Source organism: Athene noctua, chromosome 5 (genome assembly GCF_965140245.1).
Source record: "Athene noctua chromosome 5, bAthNoc1.hap1.1, whole genome shotgun sequence".
Classification (NCBI taxonomy): Eukaryota; Metazoa; Chordata; class Aves; order Strigiformes; family Strigidae; genus Athene; species Athene noctua.
The window spans coordinates 44,695,604-44,714,704 of NC_134041.1; the positions used below are offsets into that span (position 1 = coordinate 44,695,604).

General features: G+C 45.3%; 1 protein-coding gene across 7 annotated transcripts in view; it reads left to right on the forward strand.

Moving 5' to 3' along the window:
- PDLIM1 (PDZ and LIM domain 1) overlaps positions 1-19,101 on the forward strand; it is a 53,097-nt gene that overhangs the window by 1,644 nt on the left and 32,352 nt on the right. For 4 of the 7 annotated variants that reach the window (XM_074907289.1, XM_074907287.1, XM_074907291.1 and 1 more), the window contains exon 2: positions 9,889-10,040. The exons of 1 other annotated variant lie outside the window; for it this stretch is intronic. In XM_074907289.1, the coding sequence (XP_074763390.1) occupies positions 9,889-10,040 (152 nt within the window). Of the gene's footprint in view, positions 1-9,888; positions 10,041-19,101 lie in introns of those variants that run through there. 2 more of the 7 variants (XM_074907292.1, XM_074907294.1) reach the window with 1 other exon arrangement.

Consider the following 19,101-nt stretch of genomic DNA (forward strand, 5'->3'; position numbering starts at 1 on the left):
GTGACGTAAATGCTGACAATTGGCAGCTCTTATCACGGATTTCTCATGTGGCCCCTCTGACATTTCGCCTCCAAGACTTAAAGCCATTAATCTTCCCAGTGGTTTGCTCCTAAGGCTCCTGGGTTTGTCCCCTAGGTTCAGGAACAAAGCTCTCTGTGGGTCCCCTCTTCATGTAAAAAAAAGATCTGGTCCCATTTTGGCCTGTTATAGAGTCTGAGCCTCCTTGTGTGATGACTTTATGGGGCTGTGACTTAGGTTTTTTTCTTGCTTATTGCATTTGGTACCTGTGCTCAGACCAGAGAGCTTTTTGGGCATGGAGCCTTTCTCCCCTCACAGAATGGGGCGAGCTCTGTCAGCGACCCTGGCTGTAGGACTGGCATCTGCCAAAGGTTATGAGGGCCTTGGACCCACTAGGGTGTGAGATGGGGGGCTATCTGTGGGGAATGAGAGGGTGGGGAGGCTGTAGCCTGGGATGAGAGCATCACCCTGGAAGCAGGGTAGGGTGCGGCCATCCCTCCCCTGGCACTGTTACATGTTTGCTTTGTGCTCCAGCATGTAGACTGTGAGTCCATGGCACAGATGTGCTTATGGGGAGTGTTGTTAGCAGTGATACACGGGGCTGGGCTGCCTGCCCCAGGCCAGTCGTGCATCTTTGCACCACGGATTGTCTTACTGCTGCCAACTATGAGTGCAGCAACTTGGGTGTGCTGTGTGGGGGACAAGTCCCCTCTGGTGTGGCCTGGCTCTGCCTCATCCAGGACTGCCTATCCCACTGATGCACTTGATGGGGTCACCCTGCTGTTCCGGGTGTGTACTGGCACTGTGGGATGCCAGGAGAGGCACCTGTCCAGTCCTGGGCTGAACTGGGTGTCTTGCAGCTCTCTTTGAACCAAGGTGCCTAAATTCAGCTTGTGTTGCCTGCCAGGACCCGAGATTTGGTTCTGTCAGCATCATCCTGATGGGGAGTTCTTGAGCTTGCCTTGGTATTATGGCTTCCATCACTGTTGTACTTCAGCTCTTTACAAGTGGCTTTTGGCTACTGGAGGTCCTCTCTGATGTAGAGAGTTGTGTTGTGCTGGTGGGAGGCAGCACCATTTGAATTGCCAAGGCAGCTTGTTCCCCAGGGGGAGGCATTGGAGTTTGTCACTGCAGTCCTGGGTCCGAGAAGGATGAGTAGCTCTGGTGCTGTGAGCATGGGAGCCAGCAGAGCAGCCTGGCCAAGAGCTTCTGGCTGGCAGCAGCTATGTAACACCAATGACTGGTTGTGCTTGAGGAGAGCTACAGATGAAAGATTATGGTATTTCCACATCTGCTATTATCTTGTCTTTTGTTGCTGCCCTACCCCCCTTTCCACTTTCCACCTGAGCTGTGTGTTCAAAACTGCTTTGGGCTCAAATACATCATGAACATCTTCTCATACAAATGATTCTGGTTTCTCAGTTGTGTTGGACCAGTCTTCCCAGTGAGAGAGCCAAGCATGGTGATTTCACAAGTGCTGTGCATGAGCCTCTTGTGGAGTCTCCTGTCTCTTTGAGGGATGCTTCACAGATATTTCTGGTTTACCTTTCTTTTTAAAACTGTAGGGTTAGAGTGGATGCTTTATTACAGACTTTGTTGAGAAAAAACCTTGTGTTGGTCAATGTAATGAACACTAGACCGAAGCCTGCTGGATTGCCTTACAGGGCAGGAAAGACCCTTGTTTTATCACTCTTTGGATGATAACATGCAGTGAATCAATGGGGTAGAATTTGAGAAAAGCTCTTTCTGAGCTGTGGATGGACATGCTGCAGGATAATAGTGTCCATAAAGCTGCCCTGTGCATGGGCTAGTTCCTAGTTAAATCCCAGTGGAGGAAGCAAGCAATGTGTTGCATGAGGAGAGATGCTGATGATGTGGAGCTAGCTGAAAAGCAGCACAGTTGATAGACCCCATCGTCCTTCATCCCTGAGGTAACCTGAGCTGTTTCCTGTTTGGTTGCATTTGATTTTGATAAACATTGGGGATTTCTGTTTCCAGTTGAATATATACATGGATCCATCTGATAAACCTTGTTCTTGAAAGGATTTTTGTGGTTTGGGGTAGTGATGCGTTGATCTTGAACATCTGACCCAAAATATGGGCAGAGGGGAGTGTTGCCCTACATTTTGTCATGTCAAAAACCTCCCAGCCCCATTAAGGAGGAGTGTCTGTCAGAGTCTGTGAAACTGGACATTTTGTTATGAAACTGAGCATTGTCCCAATGAAAAAAACAGTTTCAAGACAGCCCAGTTCTGCAAATATATTAGAAAGATGAAATCTCAGCACTATGCTTGTTGCTGATTTCAACTACTGACATGAATTCATCCCTGTTTAAGTCTGATGTTTTATCTGTTCATGGTATTTTAAAAGCTCAGGATTTATAGTAAGTACAGAATTGGAAGATAATTGAGTGTTTTCTGGGTGTTTGGGGTTTTTTAAGCATGACCCTCTGAACCGGCTCTATAAGCTTAAAACTTGATTTGGTGATAAAACTTGACTTGATGGTCTGAAATCAGGCATGGAATTGAATCCCATGGTGTGAAAAGACATTTGGGTTTCATTTTAGTGCTGGCCAACATCCTTACCAGTGCTCCCATCTGCTCCTCCTGTTAGGAAGCAGCTGAGCAAGGTCATCCTGGAGCCACTGGTGAGAGAAAGCAGTATGGGACACCTTGCTAATGGGTATCTGTTGTGGGAGCTGAGGGGTAGAGATCATCCTCCCTCTGGAGTGTGCCAGGGCTCGGCTGTGTGGCACAAGTGTCTGCCTTGGGTGCTGGGCTGCAGCTTCTTCCCCAGGTGGAAAGAAAAAATAGTGTGTGGCCATGGTCTGAGACACGGGGAGAGCAGGGGCTGGACGGGAAAGCCTCTGTGCCCAGAGGGGAGATGGAATGCCTCTGCCAAAGGAATCATGGGGTGTGGTGGATGTGATAGGATTTAGAGTTGGACTGGCTTTCCTCCTCAGCCCTGGAAGTCTTGGCTGGTCCCCACTGTGCACACTTATGGCTGCAGTTGCTCTGCTGCCTGGCCTGGCTTTCCTGCCTGTAACTGCTAATACCGGGGTTACACCTGGCTCTTGTTCTGAAGCTGTCTGGGCAGAGGGAGCCAGCTGAGGAAAGCTGCTGGGGTTTACAGGAAGGTGAATGTGGCTTTACGTTTCCTGCACTGATGTTTTCTCTTGTGCTGCTGTTCCTGGCTGCCAGGCTGGGTGGGGGCTGCAGCAGCCTGGCAGAGCTGCTCCATGGCTAGACAGCCGATTAGCGCCTGTGGGGCACTGGTCATTAGGGTTACTTGCCAAGAGCTTCTGGATCTCCAGAAGTAGCTGGATTGATGTTTAGAGGACAGCATGATGCCTTGTGCCTTTGCTGCTGGGGGGTGTCCTGTCTGGTGTGTCTGAGACTGTGGGGTATCGAGAGCAGAGGTTCACATCCCTAGTAATGCCCCTATGGACTTTGAAGTCAAGATGATCCCTGACAGCTTCCTGGGCATCTGCTGAGACTGGACAAGCCTGTTCTTCAAAGATACAAATGACTGCTGAGGAGAGGAAGGGACTCTGCTGATCTCCCTGACTGCTGGCGTTTGGATGAGAAGAAATTAATTGTAGCAAGTATAAAGTGGCAGAATTTTCTCGCAGTGAAGACAGAATGCTTTGGGGCACAGGATGGGCTTGATCTTTTCTAGCCCTGTTTCCTGAGTTGGGGGGGGGGGCGTAGCTTTGTTTTTAGAAAAACATTTAAAAGAATGATACTAATCAAACACCTTCTACAAGAGTGATGTGCAGGAGCAGTACCTGTGCCTCTTCTAGGAGACAGAGCTGCACTTTCTGCAGTTTATCTTTTCAGACCAATTTGCCATGGGTGATGAGGCAGCTTGAGGTCACCAACATTGGGAGTACCCTTTTCTCTGTACCTCTTCCTTGAGACCAGCATAATTTCTTTTGGCGACATCTGACCCACCTTGTTCTTGATGAGTTCTCCAAAGAACCTAAAGAGAGGCTCTACATTGGGAGGCAATGTACCCACCCTAATCTTATGTGAGAGCTTTAAGCTCCAGAACTTAATGTGGCAAAGGTGAATATTGGAATTCTTGGGAAAAAGAGAGTCCTTGTTCCCTGATCTGCTTTCCTAGATGTCAAATTATGTATGGTTGCAAGCTTCTTTGTACCTTTCACCCTCAAAAATCAGTTTGTCCAAGAGATATATTTGGCTTGTAAAATACATTGGGTTAGAAGGATGCAATATAACAGCAGCAAATGGATTCTTTTTTTTTTTTTTTTTTTGGTCACTATAAACAGGGAAATTAAAGGAAGCCTTAAATGCATAAACGATATTGTTCTGGACAGTGACACAGTATCTTAGATGGCTGCTGATTACTGGACATGTTTTATTTAGAGGATGAAATAAACCATCAGGAAAGGCTCAGCTGATGAGCAGCACTATGTAAAGATTTTGAGGTCTTGTAAGAAATCCTTGGTTTTTTAAATTGTTAGGCATGTTGCAAAACAAGCTGTGGGGCTGTGACCACCACTTGAGCATCTGAGCAAATTATCTCACTTCTGTCCTTTTACACTGCCTTCCTGAGGTCAGTCCTCTCTATCCTGTGTCTAATGTCTTCCCTTTTCTGGGTTCATAATGCTGTCTGTCAGAAATAGGCAGGAGGGTGAGCTGGGCTGCCAGAGGGGCTTGTCCAGGGGAAGCCCAGATCCCATTGGGGTGGGCTGATGTTCAGGGGTTTCACCAGCTAGTGGCATGTCCCACTTCCCCTTCTTCTTTCCTGGTGATGGTGTTGGTCTGGGCCAGCACAGAGCAGCCAGTGAGTTTTGGACTGCAGCATTGTTGGACCGTAATGGTGCGGAGACGGGAGCAGCTTGGGAGGAAAATGTACTGGAGCTGGTTGTAAGGAACCAGCCTGTTGTCCCCCCTCCCCTAAAGAGAAGGGGTGGGGAATGTGCTTTGCCTGAATTTTCTCATAGCCTCTGATCTCTGCTGACCCAGCTGCATGCTTTTGCTGGGAGAAACTGTGGCTGCTTAGCATAATACTCCCAAGTACTGAGGACATTACTCATGGTAAAAGAGCAGTGTGTGTGGGTGGGGATGATTAAATTGAATGTCAGAGATGTCTAGTTGTCACTAGTGGCCTTAGAAGTATGTTGCTGCACGTCTGTTCTGTCCAGCAGACGCAGCTGAGTTTCCCTCTCAAGCTCAGATAGGTGCTGTTTATCCAGGTCTTTTTCTTGGCTGATGTTAATTTTCTTGTTTCTTATCTGTTCATCACTTCTTTCGATGTGTGTCTGGGTGTGGAGCAGTGAGTGGTGCCAGAGGCTGTAGGGTCTGTGAGAAACTGAAGGTCTGGTTGAGTGAGCAAGTAGGGTGCCTGAATGGATGGGGGGAGAAGGCCAGAAATAATTGAATGGATTTTAGACCCACCCATCTATCTTGACTCATGCGGAGCTGTGTTATGCTGCTTTTCATAGATACGCTTCCCACCCTTCCTCCCTCTCATTTGCTGTGGCAGCAGCTTTCCTTAATACACCCACAGCTGCCTCTCAGATCCTTGCCTGCAGAAGGAAAAAGGGCACAATATATCCCTGCCCAGGGACTACAAAGCTTGTTAGGTAGTGTGTATGGAGGTGATTGCATCAAATACAGAACATGGTTGTGTTTGGCTAGCTCTGGGACAGACAGAAGTTTTATAAAGGCTGCCTGGGAGCAGTCAAGTGTGTCTCATTCCCTCTGCTAAATTGTTTTCTTTTCTATTGTAAATGCACTTGCCTAAAGACTAGCTGAAGACTTGACATGTCACAGCAGAGTCCTTTGTTTGCTGCCTGGCTGCCGGTGTAAGGCGATGGTAGCAAGCAAACCACCTGGGAGACAGAAATTGGAACTTTGCAAAGTCCTGTGGTGGTGGCAAGGTGGAGCCCAAAGTGTGCATGCAGGGAAGGTGAGGAGACATAATTTTTCTACCCTCTTCATAATTGCGGAGCTTTATATATGTGTGTGTGTCTGTGCACATGTGGATGTGTACATAAAGCTTCACTTTATAGTGTAAGAAAATAACATGTTTTTCTTCTATCCATACCAACCCTGAATCTGTGGGACCTCTTTAAAAAGAGGGGTTCAGTTACCTACTATTACCTACTACACTGAGTTTTGCATGAGTAAAGAGTGCATGAATCAAACCCATGGATTATGGAGATTATTTATTTCATATGCTGGCAAATATGTCTAGGCTGGTAAGGGACCTGGTTTGATATGCCTGGCTGTAAGTATCTACATTATTTCTGTAGTAGCCTGTATTTTCTATGCAGAGACACCAGCCAAACAGAGCATCACCATAGGCTCACTCTGGTGAGCTCTGGGACCTGTTCTGGATACAGTATGAAGCAGTGCTACTCAGCCTGTCTCAGCATTGTCTTTTCAACAGTGAAATGACCTAATGGCAAGGTGTTACACAATGGCCTGGGAGCAATCACCACAAGGTAGGTCATGGCTCCTTTCCAAAGGAAGCCTTTGGGCATGATGTTACAAGGTGTGCAGAGCTTTATTTGCCTGATGGTAGTGTCCCTCGAGCTGGGGGACTCCTGTAGCCCTGTGATACTCCTCATGTACCCTCTGCCAGAGGCTGATCGACCCCAGTGGGGGAAGCTCAGGCCTGTCAGGGAACTGTTTTGAAGGAGACAAGACGCTACACCGCTGCATGAGACGTAACTTCTACAAAGTTGCATTTGTAGGTTTTCTTCCTTGCAGTCTTTCAGCTCTCCTCACCTTCTCATGCAGAAGTGTAGCTGTATCTGCTCATTATTGGGTCACCTGCCTGTACAAGGCACCTGCCTGCTGTCCCCTCGGTTCCTAAAGGTGTCTGCTTCATGCTGGGTCAAGAGGGGAGGGAAAGGAGAGAGGCTGGTGCAAAGCTTTAAGTTATCTGAAAGGAGAACAGGAGCAAAGCAGTTTCAGGCAGTGCAACGTTTACTGGATGCCTGTGACCCTGCAAGCTTTTGTTAATTTCTGGAATCGTTTTGGTTGGGTTGTATGAGCTGGGTGGTAGCTGTCACTGCTCTGACTCTGCCTGCCACCCCCTGCTGCCAACACCCCCACCCCCCCCATCTGCCCCTGCTGCTCCCCATGGACCGGGGAGGGATGTGATAAAAATAAAAGCAGGAAAAGGTCTTCCAAGTGGCAGCGCTCTGCTCCTCACTTAATAACAGAAATGCTTTTTGCTTTTCTGACCTAACTGGTAGGTGAGCAAATCTCAAAAGCAGCGTTGACAGCACTGAGATAAGCCCAGACCTTACCGCGAGGGGGGGAAGGGAACGTTATTAGTAGCTATTAATCATCCGAAAAGGATGGGGGATGGGTTCCCTGCAGTACCGTGCCCTTGTGCAGACACATTTGCTGTGAGCAATCCTGGCAAGGAGTACGAGCTGGGTGTTGCAGGGGAGCAGTTTGTGGAAGGTTGCATTTCAGGGCAAGTTATTTTCAGAACTGAAGAAACTGGAATTTAAAACGTTTCCTTTTCGTAAATTCACTTACCTTTTTCATTACTGTGCATCCCTGTAACTTCCCCTTAGGGGAGAGGTTTGTATGATACTTGAGTGGTAATAGCCCTTGTGCTATCAGCGGCTCTTATCTGATGGAGAAGAGCACTCGTATTTCAAATTCCTCTGAAGTAGACACAGAAGGGGAACTTGACGCCACAAGCACTGGCAAAGCACTGAAATGTTACTGTGAATGCCACTCGCTCATCCCAGTGGCTCTTGGGGTTTCTTCAGGAAGCTTCAGTACTTTAGTGTCCCTGGATGCTCTGGCTCAGCTGCTCCTTGTGGTATAGGATCGTTTCTAGCAGCCTGCCACATGTTGGGTAGATTATCAGTCTTTAAATGCCAGCTGTACAGCCAAGCCTCCAGCAGTGATTGAGCAGCAGTGTTAATCCAACGTTATTCTTGATCCTTTGGCAGTCTTGTCTGATCAAAAATGAGTCACGGTAATAGTGTGCTGAGCTCGGTGCTCCTCAAAGGGGTGAGTAAGGTGCTTCTCTCCCTCCTTTGGTACTGCAGGAGATGGAGGCGCTAAGAAACTAAAAAATGACTTGGTTACGGCCCAGTGATCATAACCAAATGTGTCTCCCGCAGACTCCCTCCAGTGTAATGATGTCTTTGAGGTCTGTTTCATGATTTCTAAAATGATGTAATTTCTAATCTGGTGGGACTGGGTGACTTTCAGTGCTCAGGATTTCTTCATGCTAGCTGTCCCTGTCAGGATTTACACACTCTCCAGGCAGTGTATCCAGTGGAGCAGGGCTGGCTGCAGCTTGGGAGTGATGATCTTCATATTTAAAGCAGATATTCTGTATCCATCTTGTGACTTGTCTGATCTGTTCATTAGTACTTCCTCTGTCAGTTTGTAATCTGTTTGCAGCATTGAAAGTGGTGAGCACCTAGACAGGCACTATTCAGTCGACCCATCTGAAGGTCTTTGGGTTAATGTTGAACACCTGTGATACACATCTCTGTCCTTTCCTTTTCCATGAAATACTATTTTAGTAGAGCAGTGAGAAAAAGCATCTTTTGATCTTCCTTCTGGTTAGAGAAAATATCCCACTACAGCTGTGGGGAGATGTGCTAAACGGCCTAATTTTTGGCCTAGGGAAATCTGTGATTGCAGCTAATGTGTGACACCTCTAGGAGGTGAATGTTTCCCTAGGGGAATGATTTACCATCTAATCCCACATTAGGAGGACTCTAAATCTTATGAACAATGTTTATTTATGTCTGACAGCTCTACTGGGTTTGCTCAGCTGCTTTCCAGCATGCTGAAACCTAGCATGAATGTGTAAGAATGAATACCAGTTGCAACAGACTCATAAACGAGGTATGTCTTGGCTGCAAGGCATGTTTTAATCTGAACTCGTGTTTGGGATCAGTCCACCCTTCTCATTTCTTCTGCCTGTTAAATAATTGATGAAAGCCCACAGTAATCATGCTCCTTCCACAGTCATTAAAACTGCACAAAATCTTATATAGTGTTTGCAAAGCCACCGACAAAGGTGATGTTCTTCACCCTCTGTCCAGGCAATAATTTTGATCCAAAGAGGCCTCTGTTGTTAAGAGGACACCTCTTTAGCAGAAGTAGGTAAAAATGAATGAGCCATTTAGTTGATTAGCTTGAAAATGCCAAGTTTTAGCTGGGACTTTCTTTTTCATGAGAAGTATCATACCAGTGTCATTGATGCATAGTGTCTTCTGTCTGGGATCTCCATGAGATTATGCCAAGCTCCTTCCCATCAGTCATTTCTCAGGCAGAGCACAGCACCTCTTTGGCAGTGCAGTGGTACATCAGGGAAGCAAAACAGCAAGTGTAGAGAGGAAAGGTAGAATGTATCAAGGTGAGCTGTGGTCAGGCTGGGTCTGATGCTTCTACTTTTTCAGAAAGTATTGTTAGATTATGTTTTAAAGATGAACTTTCTGATGCCTTTCTCCCTTCCAGTCTGCTTGTTAGATCAAGCACTGCTTTGTAATTGATCGCGTTGAAGTCCACATGAGCGTCTGTCACAGCTGCTCCTGGGCAAAACCAGTTTATTACAAGAAGCAATCCAAAAGCTTGACCCCAACCTTTCTTCCAAGGACCGAAGCAAATGTGATCGTGATGCAGATGAAGGTGTTTATGATTGAATCCTGCCCCTAACTAATACTGAGAAGTATCTTAGAGACCCAGACCCACATAGATTTCTGCTGAGAATTTACTTTTATTAGTTTTCACCTCTTTGCTTGCAGGTACAAGCGAGAGAAGCGCTGAGTGCTCCAACTGTTTTTCAAATGTTTCTATGGAAAGCTCTGTTCTTCCTTGGAAAGTCCATTCACTCTTTGTTTTCTCTTAGGTGACTCCAGGTAGCAAAGCTGCAATAGCCAGCTTGTGTATAGGAGACCAGATCATAGCCATTGATGGAGTGAACACAGATAACATGACGCACCTTGAGGCGCAGAACAAAATCAAGGGTTGCACAGATGAACTAACTCTGACGGTCAGCAGGTATGTTGCTGAGTGAGACTGTGAATGGGGAGAGGGAGGGGTGCAGGATGAGCAGTAGCTGTGTTTTGGTTTGACAGCAGACCTTTCTGGCTGGTTTGTTTAATTTGACCTCTTAGTGCTTTGTATGTCCAGGCGCTGGATAGCAAGAGGGAACTGCATTTCAGTCTTTAATCCTAATGCTGCTTTCATTTGCTGCACTTTGACCTTATGAAAACAATTTTCTCAGTGAGAAATTGGCTGATAATTTGTGGCAGATTCTGTCAGCCTGTTCTGTGACTCGTGACAGCAAGAAATCAAAGACAGGTCTCATGAAAACTTCACTCATAGCAGAGGAGGTACAACCAGAGATGACCGTTCTTCCTGTTGCTCTAATTAAAATACATGTTTGTGTACTATCCATATAATTAATTGCCTAGTTTCTGCCATGCACAGACTCAAAAAGGTTGTACATTTTGGAGCCTCTTGATCAAACAGCACTGAATCCTGAAAAACTAAAGGAAGGTGACAGCTGAGCCACGGTCTCTGTCACCAGTGTAGAGCACAGGCTGGCTTCAACCTTCCCCGCATCTTGAACTGCAGAGCAATGGACAGCTTCATTCCTTTCTCCAGCCATGCTTTGTTCTTGGACCATCTTTGTACAGAGAAGAAATGGAGACTGGGAAGGCAGGGATCAGGGATCTGCTTTGCATTGAGCCATTTCTTCTTAAAAGAACCGGAGCCTGTTTTTTTGAGGGTGTTGGGGAATTATCCTTCCTCTTGGTTTGAATTGCAGCCATGGGTACCAGCACTTCTTGGAGACAGATAGTAGATGCAGCATGGCATTTCTAGTTGCTCTAGAGTGAGTTTTTCCTGTGGCCACCTTCCCCCAAAGCAGTCGTCCATCAGCTTCACGGCAGATCCAGGGGAAGTGCTTTCAGGAGTGAAAAAGCATGCCTTAAATGACACAGTAGTTCAGTTGTTCAGGGCTTTTCTGTGATAAACAGAAGTCTTTTACCATAGTTTGGACAATGCCAGGAGTTCAGCAGGCATTTTCCAGTTCAGGAAGAAGTGATGGGTCTTGGCCAAAAAAAGCCTGACAACTCATTGAGGGAATTCAGAGAGAGAAGAACGGAGCACAGTGCAGGCAGTTTGAATGGGTGGTGAGCATTGTGGCAGGCTGTTAGCCCCAGAATTTCTCATACTGGCCTCTAACTTGGCAGCCTGTAATCTTCCTGCAAAGGAGTGCTCTTTTTCCTCTCTGAAATATCTGGCTGCTTGACTTAGCAAACCACTGCCATGTGGTTCTGGCTGGGAGAGAGGAGGGAGAGGCAAGGGCTCTTGCAGCCTACGGGTGAGCGAGGTCTTACAGATCATTGAGTCTGTAAAACGTGTTTGCTAATGTTAATTACAAAGTCGTTAACTTTATAGCTACCCCATGCACGGTTCATTGGCTTTGGGTGTGGAAGCTGCCCAGGCAGAGATTTTTAGCTGGATGTGCAGCTAGATAAAACCATGCAGGGGCTTTGAGTGCAACTCTTTTTACAGGACCCCTTTCAATGAGATGGCATGAGTGTGTGTTGGATGCTTCTGTACTCTGATCTATGAGTACTGCTGATGAAATAGCCAGGGAGAGTGTCAGGATGGCAAAGATGTAAAAGCAGTGATCTGACTACTTAGCCAGATATTCCTACCCATTGTTCTATGTAAAATCTATTTTCAGTGATTCTAGGGGACTTTTAGTCTTTGGTCCTCCTCCTTTTTTGGGAGTAAAGTTCTGCTTGGGGATAATTGCTTACTTGTTTGGAGACTTGATAGCTGCTAGACATGTGTTTGTATAGGGGAATATGATGCTGTAGGAGGCTTTCTCAGAGGAGAAAGCTCTTTCATGCCAAAAAGACAGTAGCATACATCATGTGGTCTTTCCTGGTTGTATTCTGTTGAGAATATCCTAGCTTGTCTCTGGGCCCCTGTAACTGTGTGGTCCCAAATGCAGCTGGACTTGGTGATCAGAAATGCTATGTGGTCTTTGTGGCTGAGGCTGAAGCCCTTCTTTACTTTGCAGTCTAAAGCTAAGACCTTAAAATGGAAGATGAGAAGAAGCCTAGAAGGGTGATAGAGAAGGCATTTTTAAAACGGTTGGAACCCATGCTTCATCTTCCTGTTTGACTTAAGATAGAGGAAATGGGTGAGGAAAGCAACCTAGGAATCGATGGTCATTCCTCCTCTGTGAAGAAGGGAAGAGCATTGCTGTGGAGAGGGTGGAAGGCACTTGGGAAAATGAGTGCCACGTGACTAAGTGGTATGGCTTGGGCTTCCTGAACCTCGGTGGGCCAAACTCTGTCAGTAAGACTTCACTATATAGTTAGTGAGGAAGGCTAACAATACAAACAAGTCAGAGCTGGAAGTTTGCTCTCCGTTGAAGTAGCTCTGTAAGTAGTTGGCTGATTATGGAAAGGGAAGTATATCATTTGCACTTCCACACCACCAACTCTTGGGTCTGGTCTCCGTGCTCTGCAGTTGTAGCTCATTAGCTGAATCAGTTGTACCAAGTAGCCGTGCTGACAAGGACCAGTAGTCTGACAGGGCCACAGTTCTGTAGACTGGAGCATGACACACAGCTGGTGCTGAGGATGTGCCCAGCTGTGCCAGGTGTTCCAGAGTGAGTCTTCCAGTCCTTTTCTACTCACCATAATAGAGATGTCTTGTGAAAGCATAACTCCATAGTGATTTTTAATTTCATATCTGATGAATTTTAGATGATTACTGATTTAAATGATTGCCTGTGCAAAATGCTCTGACCTGCATTTGGGGTGGCAGCAGTTATGCCAGGAGGGATTTTAGACCTCAGTCTGAGCTTGCATCAAATGTTTCAGTTCCACCAAAGGGTCAACACCGCCCTGACAATGGAGACTTCATTTGTGACTGTGTTGTGAATGCTAAAAGTGCACATGAGTTCAAGGTTGGACAAGGGTTAATGGTTGGACTAGATGATCTTCAAGGTCTGTTCCAATCTAGACGATTCTGTGAGGGGCAGACTGGATGACAAATCAATAAAGGATATTATATACCACGGCAGTATCTGCTGCAGGAAGTCCTTAAGCTGCAAGTAGCTGGATGCTGGGAGAGTGTTTTAAGGAAGCATTGCTCTGTGGTGGTTGTCTTTTTGTGCTCCTCTGTGGACCAAAACAAATTTTATATGTGTTCTGCCAGTATGCAACCCTATTCTCTTTTAATGGTAGCCAAGTGGTTAAGATGACTTCATGTTTGGTTGTACTAATGATTATTTAAGAGAAGTGTAAATGTAGAGAATGGAAATGACTTAAACACTTCTGGTAAAGGAAATGCTGTTTGCACTGTGTACTTGATTGTGAGTATCAACAGCATTCCAATGTTTCCTGTTTCAGTATTTTCCCTAACGATGGTAACAGTCCAAAAATATTTCACATCAGATTGTAGGCAGGAAATCTACTCTAACACATGTCACCATTAAAAATGGATCAAATTACTAGCTGAAGAAAACATGCCTGGTCTGCTTTTTCACCCAAAGGTGCAAATCTGTTAATTTCCTAGGATTTAAAACCCAGCCACAAATTGCTTACTCTGAATATGCTTTTCTAACCAGCACTGCCAGCTGCTTTGCTCTTTACTGTGTGAACAGAGTTGGAAAGGTCTATTTTCTGCCTCAAAAGTGGGTCTTCAACAATGTCAGTACATACACTGAATTCCTGCTGAAATTAGCATGTCTATTAGCTCCCTGCTCTTTTTTGAGCCTGTGTTAATTCATTTTGCTTTTTGTTTCAGGCTAGAGAGTGGTTTTAGAAATGTAGTTCCCAAGAAACCAAAGTAAAGGTTCCATTTTTGTCTTCAGCAGTGTAAAATCTAGCTCAGCACCATGGTTTTGTATGGTACATGCAGAAATACCAACCTACAGCAGTAGTGTGCTTTGTTTGACTCAAAAACACCTGTTTGCAAAACTGAGAAACTTCACGGACAGATTTTTGAGCCTCTCCCATTCACAGGAAGAATGAAGTTTTAGATCTTGAGTCTTTGAGAAGAGCTGATGCTCTTTTTTTCAATTAGGGTGTGTACATCATTGCACTGACATTTTAGGGTCAAGCAAATATACACCCCCCCACCCCCCCCTCGGCTGCATCTCTTCCAAGCACTCTTTTGATATTCTTTTAATGGGATAAAGTGCAAGACATGTCCAGCAGACTGGAGAAAGCTAGCAATTTCCTTTGGAAATTCCATATATTTTAGGAAAGATGCTTGCTCTGACAAAGAGTACACAAAGAAAGGAAGGCTCAGGAGGAACAAATTCTCTTACTACAGCATTCACCTGATAGATCCAGGCATCACTGATGATCCAGGCATCACTGATGTCAGTGGTAATGCTTATGATGAATTTGACATACAGTGCTCTGTAGCTGCAGATGTACAAAAGCAGACAAATATTCATTGCAGCATGGGTGAAAATTTATTTCTAAAACAAATGGCTCTTTGCCTGTGGCTTTAGTCACCAAATGGGTGGTGGTACTGTGCTCATATGCAGCCCTGAGCAACTCAAAGGTAAAGTGTGTATTTCTGGTTTTTTTTCCAACAAAAAAGAGATGTTCCTACAGTGAGTCTGCCCTTCCCTTTATGTCTGGTGGCAGGTTGAGGGTGGTAATAAGAGAAGAATATTTGTGAAAAGGGATCGCACTTGTAATCTCTTGTTCTGCTCCTACTGTCCTTCAAATTTCAAGCTGCTTTTCTGCAGCTCTGCTGCCAGTGTATAGTATGTTAATGCACCATTTTTGTTTGTAGAACAATCTGTTACTTTGCTAAAAGTAACAGCAATGAAGCTATGTATTTGTTGTTTGAAAACTGCTAGGATCAGGGAAGTCAGATCTGTTACCGGTGTGTAGATGCTTATGAAGAAGAGAGCATGTGTGCAATGTCATCTGCTTTTTATTCAGTAGGTTCAGTTACACTGTTGCTTACTCCACATGTTCCCGGGTCTCAGCTGTGGGGATTATTTGCACAAAGCCACAATAGTCTCGAATTTGTCTTCTAGGAAGTTGGTGGAATCTGTTGACTCATTTAGGTTTGCTTTTTGCTTCCCTGCCCAGAAGTGTTTTCCAGCTCTGTCATCTTACTAATAATTCTTTTGGCCCTGGGAAAAGCCCAATACTCTGTGTGCATCTATATAAGGGCAAGGAGATTGCCTGGCCCTGTGCGGCAGCTCACAACCTCTCCATGGCTGGTGTGGTGCTCCTGGGTGCATGCCAGCAGCTTTTACTAATGATTGGCATGTTCAAAGCCAAGCTTGGCATTTGTTGTGTTTTTACAGCCTCTTTGGCAGGGCAAAAACAACTAACTCTGTAGCTGGCTGGTGGAAGAACAGTATGAGTCTGAGCAGTCAGGTGTGTTTTGTACTTTGTAACTGATGAAACTGCTTGTAATAAATTGCTGTTTCCACCTCTGTGCAGCCAGACTTGCCCTTTTCTACTTTATGGTTGTATGAAGAGACACCTGAAATGCAAGGAGCAAAGGGCTATGCGTGAAGAAATGTATTTGGGGCCCCTTGTCTAGGAAGCTGTTGACTAGCATTGCTGTTTAAATTGGCAATAGGCTACGTGCGGCCCAAGTACAGTTTTGCTTGCCAAAGCCATTATGTCCATTAATAGATGGCTGCTAAAAGTGACTGCTCATGTTTAAAACCAAGGGCATGTATTTTGCAGCTGTTGTAGCTAAAAGGCTGATTAAAAGGTACCTTCCTTGTAGCCTGAAAGCTCTTGTAGTTAGTCTGTAAACATTATTAAAATGTCTGTCTGAAAATCTGGAGGGTTTAAAGGAATTTTTCAGACCTTTCCTTATTTTTCAGCTAGCAAACTTTGTGTTGCACAAGGACCTTCTCTGTCTTTATGGGTTTAGTTGTTACTTGGGTATCATAGGTGTTTCCATCCCAGTGACTGAAATAGGAATGTAAATGTGCCTCTTGCCTTTACACAACTTACTTAAACAGTTCCTGGCTCATGAAATTAGACCCGCATTTTCCATCTCTGAATTTTCTCTTGAAGCTATGGCTCAGCTCTGCACACAAAGCATTGATAGCAAAATCTAGGCTCTTATTTATATTATACCATATTCAAGTCAAGCTCCTTGGAAAATGCTGTATTTTGTAAATACCTCTTTAAGATTCTTCCTTGACTTGCATGCAGTTTCATTCCTCCCCTTTCCTACCAGTTCCTCCCCATCCAAACTAGTGCCAGAGAAATTTCTTGGTTCCTGCGTGATAAATCAGCAAATGCATGGCTTGTTCCCTGGCCCTGTCTTGGTTGGTCTCTCTCCTGTTGTAAGGGAACAGCATGGAAATGTAAATGGCAAATGTGACAAAGTTTGTATGTCCATGTGCCTGCAGTTAATTTGCCTGGCACTTGTTCCCAGGCTTGTTTGAGTGTCATGGTTTTGTCTTTTCTTTCTGCACTATTTGAGTGTTGCTTTCTGCTGGAGTCTCATTAGAATATGGTTTCTAATGCATATTCTTTCAAAAATAACTATTCAGCAATTTAAGCAGGAGTCTGTGAGATCCTATGGGGATGCTGAAGTCTGCTGTCTTTCATTGACAACAGGGTGTGATTCCCTGTCAGGCTGTTGGACATCCAGCCCCGTCACTGGTGGAGAGGCAGGTATGGCAGCCCTGCTAGAGCTGCCACACTCTGTGGTAGAAGTACTGCCTCACCAAGGGGGGTATGTGGAGGCAGGCTTGTGGCTGGGGATCCTCTTCTCCAGGTCTGAAGAAAATCCTTCAGCAAGCCTCTACAGTTCTACCAGTAATAGCCTGCTGTTAACTGCAGGCACCATTGCTGAGGCTGGGTTTGGGTTATCAGCTCTGGTGCCTGTTCCTTGCTTCATGTAAGTAAGATAGAAACACATGTAGATAAGATACAAACATGATGAGTTTAACTCTATTGTCTGTGCCTTGTGCCTATGCTTCTTAGCCTTTCAGAAATAAGTCCTGGGCCAGCAGTGGGACGTAAGGCGAACTTTTAGGTGCTATGTTTCTTTTTCCTGCCACACTTCATTAAAAGTGCAGGCAGTGACACCAAGAGCAGAGCCAGAAACCCCTTGCTGAGAGTCGAGACCATAGCAGTCCCACCAATGACCTGTTGACCATGGGCTTCACAGCTGGTGTGGTGGGATGGAGCACGTGCCTTGAAAGCCCTGCTAGGCAAAGCCAGTGAAAGCAAAGCTGTGGCTGTCTCCTCTTTGCAGCTTTGCTGGGGCCATAAATGGGTTGTTGAGAGTGGCTGAAGGGCTCTGCTGCAGCTGTTGTGAAGACAAAAGGAAGCTTTATCTTCCCAGCCTTAGAAGGACAGCTTCGTGCACTATTTAACCTTTCTGTTTGGATAAACTTGATTGAAAGTAAAGCCTGGGGTGACCTTGCTGCTTCCATTTATATCCAGTGACAGATGAGAATGGTAGCAGGCTGGGAAACAAACGTGCATTTTGCCTGGCTAATAAATAAGGGAGAAAAACCTGGTTAAAAAAAAAAACAAAAACCAAAAAAAAACCCCACAACAAAACAAAAAAACCCCAAAAACCTATTGGTTGCAGTAGTTGGCCATAGCTGCCTCCCTATGTTGGAGACCAAGGTACTGTGTCATCTCAAATGCATTGAGTTGAGGGGCAGTGGGATGAAAGCAAGTGCCCAGGGTCCTGGGGGGAGGTTTCTGTTCTGTATCCATATATTGGCCTGCTCTAATCTTGAATTTTCAGTCTGAATAAGAGCTTTTGGTGCTTCTGAAATCTGGTAACTTTAAGCTGCTGTGAAAGAAAATGCTACCTCAGAAGTACTTAGATCACTGCTACTGAGAACTGGCACAGTGATGCCTCACACGAGAAATCAGCTGAAGTGCTTAATGCTCTCTGAACTGCTCTTTTCCTCTCCAGCCAATATCCCCGCTCAGCTGGCAGGATATTTGATTTCCGTATGCTTTGCTGTGTTCCCTGTTCCAGAGGAGATGGAACTTGGTTGCATGTGATCTCCAAACACTTTCAAGGAATAAGGCTTTGCATTGGTCAACCAGCTGCTCCCCTCTGCAAACACAGTCTTCAAGTGCAAAATACAGCCATCCTAGAGATGGCTATGACTTTCAGGCTTGATAGTCATAATGTGGGTAAAATTGGTGGTTCCTCAAGCACCTTAAAGCATGGGTTGCCAGAAGCAAGGAGAGAATGACTGTTTTATGCTCACCTGGGGTATGTTGTGCACCCAGTAATGACAACTCTTGAGGAAAGATGATGGTCGGATTTGCATAGATCTGATCCCATGCAGCTGTTAGGTTCATATCTGTTAGCCTGTGTGTGCCCCAGCTCACCAGACGCCAGGACCTAGGTTGTCAGGTATCAGCACTGCAGCTGAGCCCACAGGGTGCAATAGCCTGGACTCAAAGGTTAGCTATACCTGAGTGCTTGTAAAGGATGGTATCTGATGTGATCTGTGTCTTTGTACTTTTCTGTGAAAGGAGGTAAAGCACAGCAGACTTCATTCATGTTTCTTCCGTGTAAGGTCCAGAGTGCAGTAGGTGCAACAGAGGTCAATAAAATTTTTCCTCTTCCTTGAGTGAGAATGCTGCCTCCTGTCTCCTCCTGCTGAGCTACCTGCTGGATGGAAGTATTAAAATACTATTTATGCAGCAAATGTCTGAGATATGTGTATCACAGTTAAGTTTGGTAGTCCAGATTGAATTTATTTTGGGTAGCTCTACACCCTATTTCTCCATCCTTGTCAGTTTTATAAGCCTTTTCTGTTAAAAATCTCTTTCCAGTGACCCAGTTAATTCTCAGTGGAAGCATTCCTGTTTTGCTAAGTACTTAAGTTGTAGCTGGCCCTGGAGCCACAAATATCTGGGAAATACATCTATCTGCAGTTGCAGATTCTACAAAGGGCTCTTGTCAAAACAAGACATGGTTTCCAAAACCCATCCTAAGAGTTTGTCAGCCATCTGATTGCTGCATGATGCAATGTTTAGCATTCAACAATGGTTTTCATTCAGCAATACTGTAGCCACTTGTTCCCTGCTATTAAATAATAATT